General features: G+C 34.8%; 3 protein-coding genes across 4 annotated transcripts in view; all 3 read right to left on the reverse strand.

The window, feature by feature from the left end:
- LOC135837520 (uncharacterized) overlaps nt 1-23,487 on the reverse strand; it is a 39,193-nt gene that overhangs the window by 8,950 nt on the left and 6,756 nt on the right. The gene's annotated exons all lie outside the window — the stretch shown is intronic.
- LOC135837521 (serine protease persephone-like) lies at nt 8,826-12,949 on the reverse strand. Of its 2 annotated transcripts, XM_065352830.1 has the most exons (8): nt 12,718-12,949; nt 12,561-12,641; nt 10,335-10,532; nt 10,094-10,209; nt 9,824-9,954; nt 9,393-9,724; nt 9,153-9,316; nt 8,826-9,065 (listed from the first exon to the last, which is right to left on the reverse strand). In XM_065352830.1, the coding sequence occupies exons 1-8, from the start codon at nt 12,788-12,790 to the stop codon at nt 8,889-8,891; spliced, it is 1,272 nt and encodes a 423-aa protein (XP_065208902.1). In that variant the 5' UTR covers nt 12,791-12,949; the 3' UTR covers nt 8,826-8,888. The 2 variants fall into 2 exon arrangements, with proteins under 2 accessions (XP_065208902.1, XP_065208903.1); XM_065352831.1 differs by lacking the exon at nt 12,561-12,641 and having other exon boundaries at nt 12,718-12,943.
- Nucleotides 16,418-23,319, reverse strand: LOC135837519 (leukocyte elastase inhibitor-like). Its single transcript, XM_065352828.1, has 6 exons — nt 23,127-23,319; nt 21,155-21,411; nt 20,018-20,208; nt 19,599-19,871; nt 17,276-17,416; nt 16,418-17,179 (listed from the first exon to the last, which is right to left on the reverse strand). The coding sequence occupies exons 1-6, from the start codon at nt 23,197-23,199 to the stop codon at nt 16,585-16,587; spliced, it is 1,530 nt and encodes a 509-aa protein (XP_065208900.1). The 5' UTR covers nt 23,200-23,319; the 3' UTR covers nt 16,418-16,584.

Below are 23,487 nucleotides of genomic sequence, written 5' to 3' on the forward strand. Positions count from 1 at the left end.
GGGCGATGCCTGGCGGTACTCTTGTGGCCGAGTACGAACGTCGGGGGGAGGAAGAGTCACGATAACGTTGCGCATTAGATTGATTAGGACTACGAGATCTACGATAATTATTGCTAACATTAGTATCTAATTTTATCGATAAATCACTTACAAGGGCCGTTAGCTTGGTTACTTGTTCAGTTAACAAATTTAGATGTACTTGCATTGTCGACGTATCAGGTGAAAAGGTTGGTTTCGGAGTCTTCACGGCGTTGATCTAGAGGGCGTTCGGTTTATTCACAGCATACACGACCATCTTGTCTGCCATCTCAGCTACTTTTTCGACACGTTCTTCGGAGCTGGCGAGGACGAATTGGACTTCCTGAGGGAGTTGTTCGAGGAAAAGCGGGCGAAGGATCTCGTCTTGCAGTTTGCCATCTGATAAGCTTTTCATTTCTTTCAATAACTGGCTCGGCTTCTTATCACCCAGTGATAAGCATCGCAATAGTTTATGGATATTCTTCTCCGTTGAGTCAGAATATTCGGCGATAACACAATCTTTTAAAGCTTTGTACTTGTCTGCCTCGGGAGGTGCTTTGAAAAAATCTTTTACCTCACCTAGAACCGTTGGATCGATATGCGCTTGGACATAGGCATATTTCAGGTCATCTGCTTCGATCTCGTTGATAAGAAATATTGCCTCCAACTGCCGGAACCAACTGCTAGGGTCTTTGCGCGAAAATGGCGAAGATGGGATCGAAACAACAGGTTTAAGCGGTGCCATCGTAATTTTTTCGGATTGTTTGGCGCGATTTTCGTTCGTTTTCGCGTTTGAATTCGCGTCGGAAGTTTGCGCGGATTTTTCGTCACTCGCGGGGTCGATTAAATTGTCTGTAACGGTTTGCGTATTCGAATTTTCGACGTCGGGGTCACCAGTTGCGGGGGTATTAACGTCCGCAGTTGTAGATAGGCCCGAACGTAGGTTGGGCATTCGTAATCGTAGTCGCGAGCGCGAGAAAGAAAGAGCCGAGGCTAACGTTAAGAGCCTTTATTCACATATGTGTACACGTAGGCGAAAATATATAGACTAACTTAGCACACTAAAATGTGTAGCGAACATTTGCATGCTCGTAGAGCAAGCAACGAGAGAAAGGAGCGTGAGGATAGCAACGGAAGGTTGCGGGGTAAGGTGCGAGTATGTAAAAGGCAGGATAACGGGCGAACTGGTTCACGGAGAGGCGAGCAGCAGCGTATGCATAGGCGCGAGCATCGCTATAGCTGCATAGGTATACAACGAACATCAATATGGTCTCTACAATGAGAACCAGGATGATGAGAAGGAGTGCAAGTGCGTCAACAGCGATGACGCGAGCATACGAGGATGCGAGAAGGATAACGATGACGACGAGGTATGGTATGCGGATGATAGCTATGATCACCGCAATTGTATTGTTTAGAGGAGAAGGTACAAATATGGACCCCTTCATGGTCTAGTGTACAACTACTAGCGCTACGGTCATGCTGAGTACTAAAAATTATATTAGTAGTGTAGCATCGATGATCCAAGCAGGTATTTATTTTGGATCCATACATACTTTGGTGTCTCTCTCTTATATAATCGCATTCCACACACCTAATTATTTAAAAGCAAATCCTTGATGAGTCCCGTTCCATTTTTGGTGGAGCATGAATAGAAACAAGTTGAGGTAAAGTACGGGCCAATATCCCCCATTTTTAATTTTATGAATTTGCTAAATATGCTTTCACAAAATATAATCACTAAGGGTATACGCAGTGGGGTACAGAGCAATTTTTTCAATATTTGATTAACTGGTTTTATAAAAGTGGCTAAAACATGAGACACAAGTAGAATGTAAGTTACACATGGCTGTAAATTTTGAACGGGTGAACATTTTTTGACCAAAATTGGAGAAAACGTTGTTCAAACATTTGACCAGACTTGACGAAATCAATTTGACCACACCAGTTGAAATGAATTAATGATGACGATTTTTATAGTTCACATTTTTTAACAAAGTATGGAAAGTATTTAATTATAATTTCGTAGTTATCTCTTTCATGATAAAATGAATTTTTTCATTTTCCACAAAATTCCTTGATGATAGCAACCAGTTATCTACACGTGTAGTTAGATAGTGCATTCGCTTATAGTAAACAGTAATCACAAACTTCCTTGATGATAGCAACCAGTTATCTACACGTGTAGTTAATTAGTGCATTTGTTTATATACAGTAATCTGACAATTCACGAATTCAACATAATTTAATGGATACCAGGCTCTAAGTATGATTTTTTAGGTGAAATGAGCTTCTTCTTACCTAAAAGTATGCGCAAATAAATTTTAAAAAATGGACATGATTGCGAACCAATAAATGGTGAAATGAGAACTTCTCCTTATGCAGTCATAAATTAAAAAATGGAGATGATCGTGAAATGAATTTCATTTTTCTAACCAGATGAATCGCGAACCGTGAATTAAACGCATACCTAATGCTACATCATTTTACCTCTACCTATCATGATGATGTGAAACGCTATCTCTTAATGCTAAATGAATTCTTATTTATATTTACTTGGTGCAATTTAATGAACGTGAGCTATAGACATAAGAACCAATTACTAGCTACATACTATCTCAAAGGGTATTCCCGGTTAAGATAATTGGTGAAATGGCCCTGTTCCCAGATTTGGAAAATCGTCACAAAAACTGTTTTCACCAAAATGTGTCTTTTTACAAGTACTTTCTTCCTACTGCGAACGGATTGATTCGTAATCGTATTAGTGACTCATTTGCGAACGAATCGATTCATTTACTCAATTTTTGATTAATCATTCGCGAACGAAATGAATAATTTTTAGAGAATCATTCGCGATTGAATCGATTCGTATAAGTGACTCGTTCGCGAACAAATCGATTCATTCACTCAATTTTTGACGAATCATTCACGAACGAATTGAATCATTTTTAGTGGAACATTCGCGAACGAATCGAATGATTTACTCAATTTTTGGTGAATCGTTCATGAACGAATTGAATAATTTCTGTGAATCATTCGCGAACGAATTGATCCGTATTAGTGACTCGTTCGAGAACGTATCGATTCATTCACTCAATTTTTGACGAATCATTCACGAACGAACTGAATAACTTTTAGTGAATCATTCGCGAACGAATCGAATCATTTAATCAATTTTTGATGAATTATTCATGAACGAATTGAATCATTTTTGTGAATAATTCGCGAACGAATCGATTCATTCAATCAATTTTTGGCAATCATTCACGACCGAATTTAATCATTTTTAGCGAATCATTCGCGAACGAATCGAATTATCTACTCAATTTTTGGTGAATCATTCATGAACGAATTGAATCATTTTTGTGAATCATTCGCGAACGATTGGATTCGTATTAGTGACTCGTTCGCGAACGAATCGATTCATTCACTCAATTTTTGGCAAATCATTCACGACCGAATTGAATCATTTTTAGCGAATCATTCGCGTACGAATCGAATCATTTACTCAATTTTTGGTGAATCATTCATGAACGAATTGAATCATTTTTGTGAATCATTCACGACCGAATTTAATCATTTTTAGCAAATCATTCGCGAACGAATCGATTCATTCACTCAATTTTTGGCAAATCATTCACGACCAAATTAAATCATTTTTAGCGAATCATTCGCGAACGAATCGAATCATTTACTCAATTTTTGGTGAATCATTCATGAACGAATTGAATCATTTTTGTGAATAATTCGCGAACGAATTGATTCGTTTTGGTGACTCGTTCGCGAACGAGTCGATTCATTTTATCAATTTTTGGTGAATCATTCACGACCGAATTGAATCATTTTTTTTAATCATTCGCGAACGAATGGATTCGTATTAGTGACTCGTTCGCGAACGAATCGATTCATTTACTCAATTTTTGATGAATCATTCATGAACGAATTGTATCATTTGTGTGAATCATTCACAAACGAATAGAATAATTTTTAGTGAATCATTCGCGATCGAATCGAATCATTTACTCAAATTTTGGTGAATCATTCACAACCGAAATGAATCATGTTTTTTGAATCATTCGCGAACGAATTGATTCATAAATTAAAGAATTAATCAATTCGTTGGCAAATTGTTCTTTCAAATTCAAATATTTGATGAATTCGTTCGTGAATGGTTCACCAAAAATTGAGAGTCATATTAGTTCTTTATAGGATCGTGCAGACCTAGCGAGATTTCAAGTTTCATCGAAATAGTTTTGAAAAATGTCAAAAAAAAATGTGGTCGTGCAACGGCCAAAATTGTGATTCCAAACTTATCCGATAAATTTTCCAATTTTTCGAGGCATTCGCGAATTTTCTCAATAATATTTGGCCGCGCTCGGTTTTTTGATTTTTGTTTATGTACTCGCTAAAAGTTTGTCTTTTTTTTCCATTCTTTTTCAATTCGTTGGTTCGTCAATGTACTTTTTCTTATAATTTTTTTATGTACGCGAATTCGCAAAATTTATATAATATCTATTTGTTTCATGTACTTTTCATGTTTTCTTTATAAATGAATTTATCTAATGACGATTTCTACTTTTTGTATCGTCATGTCTGTTACATAAATGGGGGCCCGTCCGGGATTGAAACGAAACGGTTTGTAATTTCGTTTTACATATTATTTTGTTTTTAACTGTTTAAAAAAAATGTTTGATCCAAGAAGTGATTTGGTTGAAATTTTATACCAAAATATAAACATCTGTATCGTCTGTACGTATCTACAACTATGTTTTCTCCGCGGAGTTTGAATATGCCGAATGCGTCGACCTTGATATTACGTCACTACCTCCGATTTCTGTCAAATGAGTCTGCATAATTTGCCAAATTCGTTCAATTTTCTGCAATTATCGATGTCGTTTTTTCTCAACCTGAACTCCCAGCAACTTGTGTCAATTGATTGGTAATAATACTTCGCTGTTTTCGTTTATTTCGTTCAGCTCATCACCACTCAGGTCATCACATCATTGTTTTCATTTGGTATTCAAGTATACATGGTATTTATGTTTCGAAAAAAAAATACGTTTTTGTAATTTTTATGTATTCGTGATGATTTATTCGATAAATCACCAATTTATTTTCGCATATTTAAAACCCACAATATTTTGTAATTAATTACCTATCTTATGCTATTTTTTTTTAAAAATTGATTGATCAAGGTAAGAAATGGAGGAATTTTCAAATAATCCAAAATTGTTCAATTGTCTCCTTACATTAACTAAAACTCTGATAAGACTTCATAATCATCTAGATTTATCAGAAGGTAACAATATCCAAAATGCAAATCAGTTAAATTTCTTGAAAAGGTTTTATTACTCTGGTTTATTAGCCCAAAACAATGAAAAAGGTTTTTGTCAGCCTTTTCCTCATCAATTACCTCAAATACCTGTGTCAAATTTTATAGAAACATTTAAAGGTAATGTTAATTTGTCTTCGAATAATGCAACCGATAATTATAATTCTACAAGCTCAATTCAAATTTATGAACAGAGTTATGGAAATTATCTCAATTTCAGTGATACAAAAAGATGTCTTTCCGAAAATAAGGAAATTAATGATTTTATTGAACCAAAAATTGTACCTGTTTCTCAAGTTTACGAACAAACTTATGGAAATTATCTTGATTTAAGCCATGTAGGTACGAGATTTTCTAATTTTCACAAAAAACCAGATCACGTAATTATCGATATGTCTTTTATGGATGATTTTTGTGAGGCAAAAGTTTCGAGCAAATCTTTGGAACTTGTGAATGAAAATACAAATAATTTCCAACTTGAAATTTTGAACTTAGACAAAAATCACGCATGTGATTTCACTCATAATTCTTTGAAAATGGAATTTAAAATCATTGATGATTTTCCCAAAACAGAAAACTCAAATAATTTTTGTCCTGATTTTTCACCAAAGTTTGAAACTCGTGAGATCAAAATATCTGAAAAGGCTCATTCAGTTGAGAATTTTTCGGAGATTGAAAATATTAACATAGTTGAGGTATCTGAACCCCCAATTTTATCTCAAGTTTGTTGTGATTCAGAAAACTATGTTTTCAGTTCAAGTTTTTCTGAGTTTGATTTGTTAAAACTAGAAAATGAAATATTTTTTGAGCCAATCATGTTTGAGTCGTCTTCAAATAGTGTTACTAGACCACAAACTTCAAACTTGATAAATTTAGGATCACAAATTCCAAAAGTTCATGATAAACTAGTTTTAGATGTAACTATAAGTGAGAACTCTCACAAATCCAACGTGTCTGAAGATCTTGAAGTTGAAATCAAACTTATAAATCCTTTTTTCAAACTTGTCAATAATTTTGATACAAAATTTATAATCATCAGTATAACAAAACGTTATTTAAAAATGATTTTTGATAAAACCTATCTCTCTTATTTTACTGCATTTTCTCATGCAGGGGGCAAGTCTGTATCTTTTGTAAAACCTTTGCAGGATCATAATTTTTGTGGATATAATAAAATGTTCGATGATCAATTGATTTTGAAATTTATTTTGATTTCCCTGAAACGCAAAAGGAAAAAACGTTTTTTAGATCTTTATGGTTCGCTTTCCTCTGTAAATTTATTCGCTCAAACTGCTCGAAGATATTGATTTTTCTGATCAATTAATTTTTATTCTCGAAATGAAAATGATAAATTTTTTCTGATTTAGTGGCATTTCTATGCACATCTTTGTGATCAAATTTTCCAACTTTCCAGTTTTTCTTCCTATTTTTTCCTACTTATCTTTTTGTTTTCCTTTGTTTTCCTTTCCTACTCTCTGGAATGGGGTGAGGGACTTTTGTCCAAGCCTTACATTCCAGAGAAGGTGGCAGACCATGGTGTAGGCTCGCTGTTTTTTCATCTACGCGAGTCTCACGTTGGTGTCACTCTTTTTTCCTTTTCTTTTTTCCAGTTTTCCTCATAATGTCTTTATCTTTGTTCTTTTTACTTAATATATTTATTACCCAATTTTGTCAAATGTTTATCCCATTTTCATTTTCATAATATTATTCTATATTTTCTTTTCTATTTTTTTTTTATTTGTATAATTTGGACGTGATTTATGATTAAGTAATTTTTGATTGTTATTGTTATTTCACAATTTTGTTATTTTTGTTAATGACCAATTCAATTTTCTCCAAGCTTACTTTGAGAAATTTGAATCAGCCAGGGGGCATATGCAACGGCCAAAATTGTGATTCCAAATTTATCCGATAAATTTTCCAATTCTTCGAGGCATTGTGTGCTTTTTCAATAATATTTGGCCGCGCTCAGTTTTCTGATTTTTGTTTATGCACTCGCTAAAATTTTTGTCTTTTTTTCTTCATTCCTTTTCAATTCATTGTACCTCAATGTTCTTTAATTTTTTCTTATAATTTTTTTATGTACGCGAATTCGCAAAATTTATATAATATCTATTTGTTTCATGTACTTTTCATGTTTTCTTTATAAATGAATTTATCTAATGACGATTTCTACTTTTTGTATCGTCATGTCTGTTACAGTCGTCGCTCGACAAACTTGGAATTCAAGAATATCTTGCGAGCAAAACGCACATTTTCAGCTTTTGAACGCCGTTTTTGAGGCACTTTTGATCATTTCTTTCAAAAGTGCTCATGTATCGCATCCAGATGTACGACATATCATTTTTTCAGAATTTTTTATGTGGGTCTAAGATCTTCAAAAATGCGAGAAACTGCCTTAAATTTTTCCTCGCGATATATCGTAAAAGACGCCCTACTACACTATCAACCAAAAATTTGGACCACATTTGTCAATTTTTTTCTACGTTTTATTATTTTTACTAAGAAAATTGATTTGTATGATTTTGGGAACCCCTGAACCCCCTTCCGGATCACCCAAGTGGCCAAAACCTGAAACTAAAATATGTACATTGTGCGGAATTACGAAGAACCAGAGAACATACATTCGTTCCTCTTTCCGGGTCTCCTTATGGAGGGGAACATAGTGAAGGAGCTTTGATTCCATGTGCCGAATTTGTATGCCCTCTTTTCATTCCTTTTTGGTGTGCATAGCACACTATTGGTTTAGCTTTGAGAATTAAAATTTCATAGATAGAATGTGAGAATCACTAAGGCGGAGGGTATAGATTATTTTTCATTCAATTCGGATGGGTAATTGCTGAGTAATTGCAATTTTAGTTCATTATTTTCATGCAGAAATTCCTAAAAAATGGTAAAGGGGACTTGCAAAACACCTGCCGCTTTTTGTACCCTGCTATACCCCAGACCCCTGTCCTATTCCAACACCACTAGCTGTGTTTCATGTACCCTGCTATACCCCCAGTCTGCCGGCTATGTATTTCAAGTGGGAGTGGCTTGCTGGGGCGTTTACCAAACAATACATATTATATTCTTTTAATAACCTAACCCTCCATGTGAACTCATGGCCGAGTGGATAAGGCATTTAGGTAGGGATAGGAATATTGCAGGGACCCAAGTTCGAATCCCCATGAGGTAGGTAGGTAGGTAGGTAGGTAGGTAGGTAGGTAGGTGACGGATTTTTCATTGGAAATATTGGCTAGGTATATGGTTTGGAGTGGGTAGGTACATGATGATGGTGCAAAAAAAAAGAAGATTGAACCCTCTCTTACCCCCTCATTTTAATTTTTTAAAATTGAGTTATGAAAATATGATATCATTAGTAAAAATTATCTTGACATGCGTGATTTGCACCTTTAATGATATAAAAATTACTTTAAAATGAGTAATCTAGTTTCCTATGTGCCGAGTTTGTTTGCGATTAAAAAAAAAAGAGAACGTGTCGAATTTGTATTTTCTCAGACCGCGGTACCTACAAACGTTATTAAAATGGCCACTGTCAAGGCCAAACTATACTCTGGATCCAATCCAGATAGTGTGACACTTTGGTATAAAGTGACGGATCTTCCCAACTTCCACCATGACTAAGACATGGGCTAAAAGATATCACTCCTATAATATTCCACATGCCGGCTCGTTCTGGCATCGAGATCTGCAGCGGTCCTCCGGTGTCACCCTGTATGAAACCAAATATGAAAAATTACTCGTATTTCAACGCCCTTTCTAACCATATTGCGAGCATAAATATTTACGATTCAATTACCTCACATGCATTCGTGCCATTGTCAAAGTCTTCAGCACAAATCATGGTTTTTGGATCGTACATAATCCTATTGTAGATACTATTCGGTGGATATGAAGTATCGCAATTTTCAGGATCAACAATGGTTGTCGTCGCTTCATGTATCCTACTGTTAGTATCGTCGGCTATAAAATGAAAATCCAATGTTACAAAACTGCCAAGATGAGACGAGTAATACTTACATGAGATTATATTTTCTACCTGTGTCGTTTGCTCCCCAGCCGGTAATGATTGCTTTAGTATTGATGGGTAAATCAGTGGTTGAAGTATACAGGCAAGCAGGCCTTACACGAGGGCTGAATCTGACGGTAGTATTCAACTCGAAAAGTACAATATTGTTGTAGAGTGACGATGTATTGTAATTTGGGTGCTCGTGAATTTTGATTATTCTATAGTACGCCGACTCGTTGTATTTGGGGTTTTCTACGCCTGAAGAATCGCCCCAGTACTCATAGTATGGATAGAATGGTGACCAGGTTGCAGGTTTGTCCAACTCTCCGAGTAAAACCCATTGTGGTGGACCGTCAGCATCCCTGGGAAGAAGCGAGAAGACAATTTTTGAATTATTCGTTTCGCATGTTCTTTTTTGGCCAAAGATTTGAGTTACTGATTTGAGAATTTTAATTCATTACTGTAATTCGTGAACACAATGCGCAGCACTCATGACGAAATTTTCGCTGATTAAACTGCCACCGCAATTCCACTGAATTAAGGTACGGCTGTAGGGGCCGCGGTCTATTCTTACTTCGTATCCTATGAGAGCCTGTGTTTACAAAATCAAACGCTTCGTCTCAATCTCGTGGTTTTGTATACAATTTTTGATGACATGTGGAGCCAATATTGAAAAAAAGTAAATGTGTTTTTATTTAAATTACTAGTATGTATGTAATGAATTTACTAACCATGTGAGGATATTCCCTGACTTGAGTTGGGGTTCCTCCTCTAATTCTGGCAGTCAATGATGGTTCATCTGCTTTCCCTTTTTGCTCATATCGATATTTGCTATACTCTCGGCATTCTTAAGTTACGAGAAATCATTCCATCATAGGTTACAAAAATTAGATCTGTATCTTATTAGATTTAGTAATATTTATGCTGTACTCGTATATTTAAAGTGAACTCTTTTTAGACTTATGTACTGACTTTGCAAAACTACTGCTGCGGAATTCCTGTTTTTGACGATATTTGTCGAATTGCAGCATATCTTCTGGTTTTCATTAATTTCATCATGGAAACCACATAGTTCAGCTTGTTTACTGGTGATAAGAGATCTTGAATTGGAACATTCGGAGAGCAGTACGCAATGCTGTTCGGATTGGGTACAGTAGTGCATCTTGATGCCTGAAATCAAGAGTAATTTATTTTTTGGTTTTAATTTTATTTTTCACTTTTCAATTTTACGTTTCTTATTCAATTTTCGAGTTCTTTGTTTCATTTTTGAATACTCGCAACGTTTTTATTCAGAATACTTATTCGATTTTGCTCTGGATTTTTATCCAAATTATTGTAAAAAAAAAAAACTATGTATATGGCTATTGCAGTAGGACCGGCAGATATATTTTTATAATTTTCAGCCCAACATTTTATGACTGTAGGTATGTAGCCTACGTAGGTACTATAATTATGGCGATATTCACTATATTATTATATTTTTATCATAATTGTATGTAGTTTAGAATTTATTTTTTCTCGTTACCCGACCAACATTTCACTACTCGGAGTATTTCATTCTACTCCTAATAGTCCGGCATATGACAATAGGAGTAATTGCACCCCCCGCCGATCCTCCGGGACAACTTTTTTCTTAAAGGGGACATCCTAAGGAACATTTTAAAGCAAAGTTGCCAAAAAAAAGTTGGCCTTACTTACAAAATGGCGGCCATTTTGATTGACAGGTCAGCCGAAATCGCAGATTTTGCGTTTTAACATAGGACTTGCACGAACTTTTCCAAACTTTTCAAAGGTAGATCGGAAGATCATGCAAAAATTTATCACCTGTCAAAATTTTAAGTGCTAAAGTGCGTTTTTCGATTTTTGGTGAATTTTTGAAAATCGACTTTAGGCCAAAAATGAGGGGAAAAATTAAAATTTTACCAAATTCACCGAGAAAGCTGAAATTTGGGATATACCCTATTTTCGACATGCCAAATCGATTGGAAACGGTTTCAACCCGTTTTGAGCAGTTCTGGAGCTTCCAGCAGATTTTTGAAACTCGAAATTCCCACAAAATTCCATCAAATTGGAGTTGTAAAGCTAAAATTTATTCTAAAAACTAATTTCAATACGCTACGAAGTACTGCAGGTGAATTTCAAGTCGTTTTGAATCCTCCAGTGACTTTTTGAAAATTCCTGAAGCCTCCAGCAGATTTTTGAAACTTTAAATTTTCACAAAATTTCATCAAGTGGAGATGGAAATCTGAAATTTACTCTTCACTCCAATTTTAACACCCTCTTGAAGACGACTTCAGGTGGGTACAAGTAATTAAAGGGCCTCCAGCGACTTTTTTGAAAATTACTGGAGCCTCCAGTAGATTTTAGAAACTTGAAATTTCCCCAAAATATCATCAAACTAAGATGGAGAGTCGAAATTCATTCTGAAAACTAATTTCAATACGCTACGAAGTTGACTGCTGGTAAATTTCAAGTCGTTTTGGAGCCTCCAGCAACTTTTTGAAAGGTTGTATGACGTTTTGTTGGAAAATTTAAATTTCCTAAAAGTAGCTGCAAGCTTCAAAACCATTTGAAACCACCATGCAGTCTGCGAAGTAAATTTCAGCTTGCCAACCCCATTTGATAAATTGATGTTGGGGAAATTTCAAGTTTCGAAAATCTACTGGAGGCTCCAGTAATTTTCAAAAAGTTGCTGGAGGATTCAAAACGACTTGAAATTCACCTGCAGTACTTCGTAGCGTATTGAAATTAGTTTTTAGAATAAATTTTAGTTTTTTAACTCCAATTTGATGGAATTTTTTGGGAATTTCAAGTTTCAAAAATCTACTGGAGGCTCCAGAACTACTCGAAACAGTTACCAATCGATTTGGCATGTCGAAAATAGGATTTATCTCAAATTTCAGCGTTCTAGGTCAATTTGGTAAGCTTTTGATTTTTCCTCTCATTTTTGGCTTACTGTTAGCCTAAATTTGATTTTCAAAAATTCGCCAAAAATCGAAAAAAACACCTTAGCACTTGAAATTTTGACAGGTGACAAATTAAAATTACAAACTCGTATTTTGAAAATTTCTTCAGCTATCCGTATTTAAAATTTTTGTACCTATCAAACTTCTCTTGGTTTTTTTTTGTAGATTTTGACAAACATTGTGAAAATCCTTTCAAGAACTAATAGTGCTGGTAGGCACGCGAACAACATACCTACTGGTTTTCTTCCCAGTTTTACCGAATCTATGAAATTTGGTAACGCATGAACAAACCTAGTAGAATTACATGTGACAACTAAAGTGAAAATAATTCTAATTAGTACAGAGAAAGTAAATAGGTAGCTATGATACCTATATAGGAATACACTTACTAATCGAATAAGCATCTTGGGTCAATGTAAACACGCCGCAGAAAATAATACAAAACCTCGACATATTTTGCATTTTTAATGATAAAAATTAAAAATTAAATAAATTTTCAAGTTCATAAAACCACCACAACAGGAACATAACACGTGAAGCAAAACAACTGCGAAGCTCGCGTCCTTATACGAATCTATAGCTCTTCGTTTTTGAAATCTCGACATTTCTGCGAACTCTCCATGAACCTGTTTCTAACTGTATATACTGCCCTCGTTCTAGTCGTTCTCGCTGTTTTCTTGGTATCCTTTCTTGGACTCTAGCAACAGGAACAAATACTAAAAGGCATTTCTGCCAGGTAAAATTAACATAATAAACTTCTGATTGTCCGAAGAATCAAAATAGATGTTTGAGTATTTTTCGACTAAACGTTCGCAATGGCGAATTTTTCATTTTTTCAAAAATAACCACAGAAGAAAATTTTGAATTCGGACCGGCACAAACTAATTTTGAAAATATGTGCTGGAGTCAGTCAAAAGGGTCACAAGTACGGTAAATTCGAGTTCATAAGTGCTGGATTTCATTTTGATCGTATTTATGGTATTTTTTTTTTTGAAAACCGGAAACCCTGAAGATCTGCTAGATGCTCCTGAATAACTCAAAACCACGATTGATTTACTCTGGAGGTCCAGCATAGAATGTAAACCAAGTTTCAACATTTAACGTCGATTTGATCATGGCCTTAATTTTTTTTCCATAGAAAATTGGATACATTTTAAATTTTAAAAATTCTCTAAAAATTTAGAAATGAATTTCAGCACCTGAAATTTGTGTTGATGGTGTATTTGAGGAGTTGAATCAAAAAAATGAACGACCTCATTGCGAAGTTGAAAGGGCACTGAGTTTGGTTTTCAAAAACCGAGTGAATATTCGAACTCACCAGGGAACCCCTTGGACCCTTTTTTGCTATTTTTTTTCACCAAATCATACCTAGGGCTCGAATGGGTCATTTTTCACTTCTTTATCAAATTTCTAACAATTTTGATAAAAGCGAGGGAGTCGAATCGAATCATTTACGAACGATTCGCGATTTAATAAATTGATTGATTTCTTGGTGAATCATTCGCAAACGGATCAATGAACTGACGAATGATTCGATTTTTGTGAAACTATTGTGTGTAGAAATTGATCTCTTTTCAAGCGAAGCGAATCAAATCTAATCGAATCATTACAACCGATTAGCGATTGAATAAACAGATTGGTTTCTAGGTGAATCATTCGCGAACGAACTGATTTTCTACTGAATCATTCGTGGACGAATTGAATAATTTTTGGAATCATTCGCGAACGAATTCATTGGTATAAGTGACTCGTTCACGAACGAATCGATACCTACATTTACTTAATTTTTGGTGAATCATTCACGAACGAATGAAATATTCAATTTTTAGTGAATTATTTACAAACGAATTAAGTAATTGCTAGGGAATCATTCGCGAACGACTTGAATAATTATTGATGACCTGACTCGTTCGCGAATGAATCAATTTATTTACTGAATTTTTGGTGAATCATTCGCCAACGAATCGATTCGTTCACTTAATTTTTGGCGAATGATTCACGAACGAATAAAATATTCAATATTTTTAGTGAATCATATACGAACAAATTGAATAAGTTTTTCAAATGAATCATTCACGAATGAAATAAATAATTTTTGGTGAACCATTCGTGAACTAATTGATTTGTATAAGTGACTCGTTCGCGAACGAATCGATTCATTTACTCAATTTTTGATGAATCATTCGCGAACGAATTGATTCGTAATCGTATTAGTGACTCATTTGCGAACGATTCGATTTGTTTACTCAATTTTTAATGAATCATTCGCGAACGAATCAAATAATTTTTAGTGAATCATTTGCGAACGAATTGATTTGTATAAGTGACTCGTTCGCGAACGAATCGATTCATTTAATGAATTTTTGATGAATTATTCACGAACGAATTGTTTGTTTAAGTGACTCGTTCGCGAACGGATCGATTCGTTTGCTCAATCTTTGGTGAATCATTCACGAACGAAATAAATAATTTTTGGTGAATCATTCGTGAACAAATTGATTTGTATAAGTGACTCGTTTGCGAACGGATCGATTCGTTTGCTCAATCTTTGGTGAATCATTCACGAACGAAATAAATAATTTTTGGTGAATCATTCGTGAACAAATTGATTTGTATAAGTGACTCGTTTGCGAATGAATCGATTCATTTACTAAATTTTTGATGAATTATTCACGAACGAATTGAATCATTTTTTGTGAATAATTCACGAACGAATTGATTCGTATAAATGACTCATTCGCGGACGAATTGATTCATAAATTAAAGAATTGATCAGTTCGTTGGCGAATGGTTTTTTCAAAAAATTGATCAATTCGTTCATGAATGATTCACCAAAACTTGAGGGTCGTATTATAGTTCTTTGTACTCATGTAGGAATCGTGCAGGCCACTTTTCACTTCTTTATCAAATTTCTAACAACATTGATAACTTTATCGGGACAACATTTTTCGAATGAATGCAGCAAATACCCTTTTGAAAGTCATGTCAAAAGGGGCCTTTCAAACACATTTACAGTGAACTGCCCAATCACACAATTTGAGATTTTAGGGTGTTATTTTGGGGGAAAAAATAGGCTCAAAATCGCACTTTTTCTCCACCACATCGACAGTAGCCCTCAAAAAGATTCGTGAGTTGAATAATCACAGAAAAAATACTCCCCTAGTGGTAACGTCCCAATCGCATGTTTTGGGATTTCGATGCATTTTTTGAAAAAATTTCAGCCTCAAAAACATCATTATCAGCATTTCTTTCAAAATTGTGTCTCTAATGCGATTTCAATCCAAATGTGGCCAAAAATGTGTGTTTTTAGAATAATCATGTCGTCGTTTGATTTTTTTTTGTGGCCAATCTGTGCAATTTTCCGAACATTGAAAAAAATTTAAATCCTCGTAAGGTCTTTTGATTATTTCATTCGAGCACCAGAAATATTTTTTTGCAATCTTTCAAAGGGATCTTCACGCTCTGTGCACTAATATGTACATATTACAATTACTTATTGAGTATCTGAAGAAAAAAAAATACTGTAGTAACTTACCAATGAAATTCGGCTCCTTCAGATTCGAATTCAGTCTATGCGCCGTCCCCCCTCCCTCTCTAATCAATTTCAGCGTGCTTCTCAAACACGTATTTTCGTAAAATAAAATTTGTTTTTCATTTTCCTCAAAAAGTTACTTACTTGGAATTTTGAAAATTGATTTTTGTGACTTTATTTATTTATTTTTTTGATTTCATTATTGTTTATTATACACCCTTGCACGTATACTGAGTCAATTACAGGAGTTTTCAAGCTATTCTGGAGTCATTATTCAACTGAGCCTGTAGGTAAATGTGATTAACTTACATTTTGCAACAAGTAAGTAATAAATAATCATGAGTAATCATGACCGAGAAGTTTTCTTCTCGCAACAAATCTGTCAATAAAGTCTGTAGTTTTAAAGAAAATACATAGGTACTAGGAAAATTCAAACTTAGTCCTACCTATACCCAATTAAAATTTGATGCTCTCAAATTTCAATTTTGCGCAACAAAAGCTCAACTTTTCACGATAAAATGAAAAGTTACCTATAAGCTGGCATTAAGAAATTTCTATAAAATTATTCACTTTATTGAAACGATGGTTAGATAGGTACCTAGTTACATCTTAAAAAACCAAATTATTTTAAAAAATAATGTAATTAATAATCACACCAATACGACAAATATTTCAAAAAAAATTATCAGGAACCTACATTTACTATGCCTTTTTCAAAGAAGTGCTATTTAGTACTATTCGGATCAAACACTGTACCAAAGAACATGATCGTGTGAATATTATGATTATAAATGAAAAAGAAAAAAGGTCTATTCACATGGAATGTCTTTACGATCTTCATTTTTGCGTACATGAATTTCAGGTTCGAAACGGCACTAGCTTCGGTGCCTTCTTCGTTAATTGTAATATCAGTACCGTGACCAATATCACTAATTGTCATATTACTCTGGTCGATCATATTGCTCAAATCAGGCGACTCCCAAATTTCTTTCTTGAGTCCGAGTTTGATAAGCTCGTTTTTGACAGATTGAGACCATTTGAAAGCCGTTTGAGGCAATTTTAAATCTACCGTGTAATCATGAGTGCTTCGAACTGCTTCACCAATTATTGTGCGGATCTGATCGGAGGTCAACCTTCGTAAAACATTTTTTAGGGATTGATTTTCATCAGGCAGCCCTATAAACATGGAAAATGCATTATCGATATATCTTAACTGGACAACTTGTACGCCTAGGGATGGTTCGTCGACATATCCTGTCATAAATGAACTGTGCATCATTTGTACTGTAATATTGCCTTTGTCTGTTCGGAACGTTTCCCTGTAATGGAGGAAAATATACGTAGAATATTAGCGAATAAATAAACAGTAAAATTAAATATGGGTAAAAAGAGGTTAAAATGAATTCGATTCTTACGCTTTAGTCAGATCACGATTGAATTTATCTTGCCAGGCTGATTTAAAATACAAGCAACTAGTAAAGACCACTAAGCTGTCTTTTGCCAGAGGTTGTTCGAGTAATCGAGGTATCTTGTTTTCAGTTTTATTACCGATGTACCTGCGGATTAAAAAATTTAATTTTAAAGAGTGCATTTGCATTTCATCTTTTACTATGTAAATAAAAACTACATAAAAATTTTTAGTCCAAGTCCAATTTTTTACATAAAATAGTCGTACTTAATAGTCCGGCATATGACAATAGGAGTAATTGCACCCCCCCCCCCGGAGATCCTCCTGGACAGCTTTTTTCTTAAAGGGGACATCCTAAGGAACATTTTAAAGCAAACTTGCCCAAAAAAAAGTTGGCCTTACTTACAAAATTGCGGCCATTTTGATTGACAGGTCAGCCGAAATCGCAGATTTTATATTTCAACATAGGACTTGCACGAAAATTTTCAAACTTTACAAAGGTAGATCGAAAGATCATGCAATAATTCATCACCTGTCAAAATTTCAAGTGCTAAAGTGCGTTTTTCGATTTTTGGTGAATTTTTGAAAATCGAGTTTAGGCCAAAAATGAGGGAAAAAATCAAAATTTTACCAAATTGACCAAGAAAGCTGACACTTGGGATATACCCTATTTTCGACATGCCAAATCGATTGGAAACGGTTTCAACCCGTTTTGAGCAGTTCTGGAGCCTCCAGCAGATTTTTGAAACTCGAAACGTCCACAAAATTCCATCAAATTGGAGTTGTAAAGCTGAAATTTATTCTAAAAACTGATTTCAATACGCTACGAAGTACTGCAGGTGAATTTAAAAGTCGTTTTGGAGCCGCCAGCGACTTTTTTGAAAATTCCTGAAGCCTCCAGCAGATTTTTGAAACTTTAAATTTTCACAAAATTTCATTAAATGGAGATGGAGAGCTGAAATTTATTCTACACTCCAATTTTAACACACTCTGAAGAAGACTTCAGGTGGGTTCAAGTCATTTTAGAGCCTCCAGCGACATTTTTGAAAATTACTGGAGCCTTCAGTAGATTTTTGAAAATTTCCCCGAAATTTCATCAAACTGAGATGAAGAGTCGAAATTTATTGTGCAAACTAATTTTAACACCCTCTGAAGACGACTTCGGGTGGGTTCAAGTAATTACAGGGCTTCTAGCGACTTTTTTGAAAATTACTGGAGCCTCCAGTAGATTTTCGAAACTTGAAATTTCCCCAACATCAATTTATCAAATGGAGTTGGCAAGCAGAAATTTACTTCGCAGGCTACATGGTGCATGGTGGTTTCAAATAGTTTTGAAGCCTTCAGCTACTTTCAGGAAATTTCAATTTTCCAAAAAAACACCATACAAACTTTCGAAAAGTCGCTGGATGCTCCAAAACGACTTCAAATCCACCAGCAGTCAACTTCGTAGCGTAATGAAATTAGTTTGCAGAATGAGATTCGACTCTGCATCTCAGTTTGATGAAATTTTGGGGAAATTTCAAGTTTCAAAAGTCTACTGGAGGCGTCAGGAATTTTCAAAAAAGTCGCTGGAGGCTCCAAAACGACTTTTAAATTCACCTTCAATACTTCGTAGCGTATTGAAATCAGTTTTTAGAATAAATTTCAGCTTTACAACTCCATTTTGATGGAATTTTGTGAACATTTCTAGGTTCAAAAATCTGCTGGAGGCTCCAGAACTGCTCAAAAAGTGTTGAAACCGTTTCCAATCGATTTGACATGTCGAAAATAGGGTGTATCCCAAATTTCAGCTTTCTTGGTCAATTTGGTAAAATTTTGATTTTTACCCCTCATTTTTGGCCCAAACTAGATTTTCAAAAATTCACCAAAAATCGAAAAACGCACTTTAGTACTTGAAATTTTAACAGGTGATGAATTATTGCATGATCTTTCGATCTACCTTTGTAAAGTTTGAAAAAGTTCGTTCAAGTCCTATGTTAAAACGCAAAATCTGCGATTTCGGCTGACCTGTCAATCGAAATGGCCGCCATTTTGTAAGTAAGGCCAACTTTTTTTTGGGAAAGTTTGCTTTAAAATGTTCCTTAGGATGTCCCCTTTAAGAAAAAAGTTGTCCCGGAGGATCGGCGGGGGGGGGGGGAGTGCAATTACTCCTATTGTCATATGCCGGACTTGAGTACCTTATATCCTAGAGATCTGAAATTATGAACCTCAAAATTCAATGGCTTTTTTTTCAAAGCGACGTTTTTGTTTCAAGAAACCAAAACTGATTTAACAGTCTTTCCTGTAATTTATGTAATTATGATAATGCAGAGGTGTACATATCTACTTACTTATTAATCGTATCTTTCGCTTCTTCTCCCTTGCTGGCGAAATCAACATTGAAAATATCACTCTGCTGGTATAATTGGACATCTTCGACGTATTTTTTCTTCAGCTTGCTGCGGTATTCATTTTGAACGAAAATTCCATTGGCCAATTTCAAATCAGATGGTTTTACAGTTAATTTTACAAATCTCCAATTTTGAAATGCTGTATAAGTCAAACTCGTATTCGTTTGCAACGCTGTTGAGAAGTCCTTCAGTACTTCTTGTAAACTTTTTGGTCTGTGAAATGCACCATAAATACATATGAGTGGAATAAGTAAATTATTTATTGCTGTATAATGGACAGAATTAAACACAGGCATCGATTTTTTGAAAACAACGCAAGCGTGGGTAAGTAGGTTTAAAATAAATGGACTAGTACTTACGAAAAAGTGATGGGAATGTTCAAAACATTGGATATTGTATCACGTGTAGTTCCATTGCTACCCAGATGAACTAGAGCTAATTGTGTATAAAGGTTGTATGGAGAAAACAGAATATTTTTGTTTCCACCATTATTTTCCAATAAAATGGAATTCAGTTTGATTCCGAAACTCAGCAGTCCATCTTGAACAGTCTGCGGAATAAAAAAATTCTTACAATTTGTGAATCGAGTTGGCAAACGAATTATTTCACTATTTGCTCAAATATATGTACCTACGTTTTTTTTTCATTTTTCATTTTATTTTATTATTTTTATTTATTTTATTGTTTTTCATTTTATTTTCATTTTTCTATTGTATTTTTTTATTATATATCATTTTTTATTTTTTCATTTCATTTGTTTGTTTTACATATACCTATTTCTTTATTTTACTTTTATTTTTTTATTTCGTTTTATTTTCGTTTTTCTGTTTTGTTTTATTTTTTATGTCATTTTATTTTTTTTCATCAAAAAAGCAGAACCCAATTAATTGATTCGAATCATAACCAAGTGTGTACATATAAGTACCTATTCTAAATTGTTTTTTAAATTAATGTTCATCATTTTGATTCGTTGGTATAATTTTTATAGAGCTAAAAGTCTGTGTATACAGCTCATCGAAAGTAAATTTTTTTTCTTACATAAAAATGTTCTCTTCAGCATTTTTTTTTCTGAAAGTCGAAATAAGTACCTCCCTTGTTCAACAATTCCTTTAAAAAAGAAAAAAAAACGAGGAACCAAAAACAGCTACTTTTTTTTCTTGTGTCAGAATTGGGAATTTGGGCACTGATAAAATAACCGGAACCGATTCATTTACTCAATTTCCGATGAATCATTCGCGAACGAATCAATTCGTATATGTTACTCGTTCGCGAACGAATTGATTCATTTACTCAATTTTCGGCAAATCATTCACGAACGAATTGATTCGTATAAGTGACTCATTCGCGAACGAATTAATTCATAAATTAAAGAATTGACGTCGACCGAGAAATGATCAATTTGTTGGCTTCATTTAATTTTGAAAAAAGATGCTTTCATCAATTCTCTGTGAAACTAAAATACATTGTGCGGAATTACGAAGAACCTGAGAACATACACGTTTCTCTTCCTGGGCCTCCTTATGGAGAGGAACATTGGGAACGAGCGTTGATTCTGAAGTTACTACTAATTCGGGTTTCTCGGTCTTGACGATATTTTTTGTCGAATTGCAGCATATCCTCTGGTTTTCATTAATTTCATCATGGAAACCACATAGTTCAGCTTGTTTACTGGTAATAAGAGATGTTGAATTGGGACATTCGGAGGGCAGTACGCAATGCTGTTCGGATTGGGTGCAGTAGTGCATCTTGATGCCTGAAATCAAGAGTAATTTATTTTTTGGTTTCAAATTTTCTTTTTCAGTTTTCAATTTTACATTTCTTATTCAATTTTCGAGTTCTTTGTTTGATTTTTGAACACTCGCAACGTTTTTATTCAGAGTACTTATTCGATTTGAGGGTCATTCCATGTCAACTCAACCAAAAAAAGGCGATTTTGAAAGTCACGTCTTTCGATTTCGCTCTTATTTTTTTTACAATTTATATACCCATCCAGTAAGTAAGAATAAGAACCCCGTAATTAGTTTGGTCCCAGCCACTTCAGTGGGTGGGTGGGGGGGGGGCTTCCATTATTTTCACATTGTCTCGAGGTATTCAACTTCAGAAGCCCATTCCTCCAAAACTATAATACTTCGATCAAAACTGATTTCACAGTTCGAAAGGGCATTATATTTAGAACTTTTAAAGCATTTTGATATTTTCAAAATTTGAAAGTTCAAATTTCAAAATGACGCTGTAAGTGGGAGCTGCCATTTAAAATTTTGAAAAAATTTCCATAGAAATACCTTTTGATGCTTTTTCGAAATATTCAAGTTTCGAGATGGGATCTCTCAATTGAGGGGGAGCACCTCCACCCCCCCCCCCCCAGTTTTGGGCTAAACTTTCGAAAGAGAATCTGAGGCATGTGATATATCGAATTGTATGTTTTTGGTGACGCTGAACACGAATATGACGTCAGATTTTTTATTCGACCCGTCCACGGCCACCAGCACCTTCCCAAAAGGGGTAACCCCCCCAAAAAAGGATTACATACGTGTGACACATGAAATAGTATGTTTTCGATATCGCTGAACACGAATATACCCATAGTTTTTTTACGTCGACCTCACTTATGGCTCCCAGAACCTCCCACAATAGGTAAAAGTCCAAAAAAATTGTTAGGGGCTGTGGCAACTTTCAACTTTTGAAAATTTCAAAATGCTATAAAAGTTCTAAATACAATGCCCTTTCGAACTGTAAAATCAGTTTTGATCAAAGTATCATAGTTTTGGAGGGATGAGCTGCTGAAGTTAAGTACCTCGAGACAGTGTAAAAATAATGGAAGACACCCACTCCCACCCACCCACTGAGGGGGCTGGAACCAAACTAATTGCGGGGTTCTTACTTACTGGATGGGTATATGTTGTAAAAAAATTTGAGCGAAATCGAAAGACGTGACTTTCAAAATCGTCTTTTTTTGTTGAGTTGACATGGAAAGACACTAGAGTGTCTTGAACTCACCCGGAGTCGTCTTCAGAGGGTGTTAAAATTGGAGTGCGGACTAAATTTCGGCTTTTCATCTCCTTTTGGCGAAATTTTGTGGAAATTTCAAGTTTCAAAAATCTGCTGGAGGCTCCAGGACTACTCAAAGCGGTTTGAAACAGTTTCCAATCGCTTTGGCATGTCGAAAATAGGGTTTATCTCAATTTTCATCGTTCTAGCTCAATTTGGTAAACTTTTGATTTTTTCCCTCATTTTTAGTTTTTTGATTTTCAAAAATTCGCCAAAAATCGAAAAAGACACCTTAGTACATACTTGAAATTTTGACAGGTGACAAATTAAAATCACAAATTCTTCTGAAAATTTCTTCTGCTATTCATATTCAAAATTGTTGTCACCTATCAGATTTGACATTCAAAGTGAAGATAATTCTAATAAGTACAGAGAAAGTAAATTGGTAGCTATGATACCTATAGGTAGTCATACACTTACTAATCGAATAAGCATCTTGGGTCAATGTAAACACGCCGCAGAAAATAATCCAAAACTTCGACATATTTTGCATTTTCAATGATCAAAATTAAAAATTAAATAAATTTTCAAGTTCATAAAACCACCACAACAGGAACATAACACGTGAAGCAAAACAACTGCGAAGCTCGCGTCCTTATACGAATCTAAAGCAATGCTCTTCTTTCACATCACGTTTTTGAAATCTCACTTCTGCGAACTCTCCATGAACCTGTTTCTAACTGTAATACTACCCTCGTTCTAGTGGTTCTCGCTGATTTCTTGGAATCCTTTATCTGACTCTAGCAACAGATACTTAAAGGCACTTCTACCAGGTAAAATT

Source organism: Planococcus citri, chromosome 2 (assembly GCF_950023065.1).
Source record: "Planococcus citri chromosome 2, ihPlaCitr1.1, whole genome shotgun sequence".
NCBI lineage: Eukaryota > Metazoa > Arthropoda > Insecta > Hemiptera > Pseudococcidae > Planococcus > Planococcus citri.

What these genes read in the sequence shown, in the direction of transcription:
- LOC135837521 (XM_065352830.1), bottom strand. Translation starts at nt 12,790, where the DNA reads ATGCAAAATATGTCGAGGTTTTGTATTATTTTCTGCGGCGTGTTTACA. An exon ending in ACTGGGAAGAAAACCAGTAG is followed by an intron (nt 10,533 to 12,560) that starts GTATGTTGTTCG and finishes TCTTGATTTCAG; the next exon opens with GCATCAAGATGCACTACTGT. An exon ending in CTGGGGAGCAAACGACACAG is followed by an intron (nt 9,317 to 9,392) that starts GTAGAAAATATA and finishes TTCATTTTATAG; the next exon opens with CCGACGATACTAACAGTAGG.
- LOC135837519 (XM_065352828.1), bottom strand. Translation starts at nt 23,199, where the DNA reads ATGCAAAATATGTCGAAGTTTTGGATTATTTTCTGCGGCGTGTTTACA. An exon ending in AGGCCCAGGAAGAGAAACGT is followed by an intron (nt 20,209 to 21,154) that starts GTATGTTCTCAG and finishes TTTATTCCGCAG; the next exon opens with ACTGTTCAAGATGGACTGCT. An exon ending in AATCGTGATCTGACTAAAGC is followed by an intron (nt 17,180 to 17,275) that starts GTAAGAATCGAA and finishes CCTCCATTACAG; the next exon opens with GGAAACGTTCCGAACAGACA.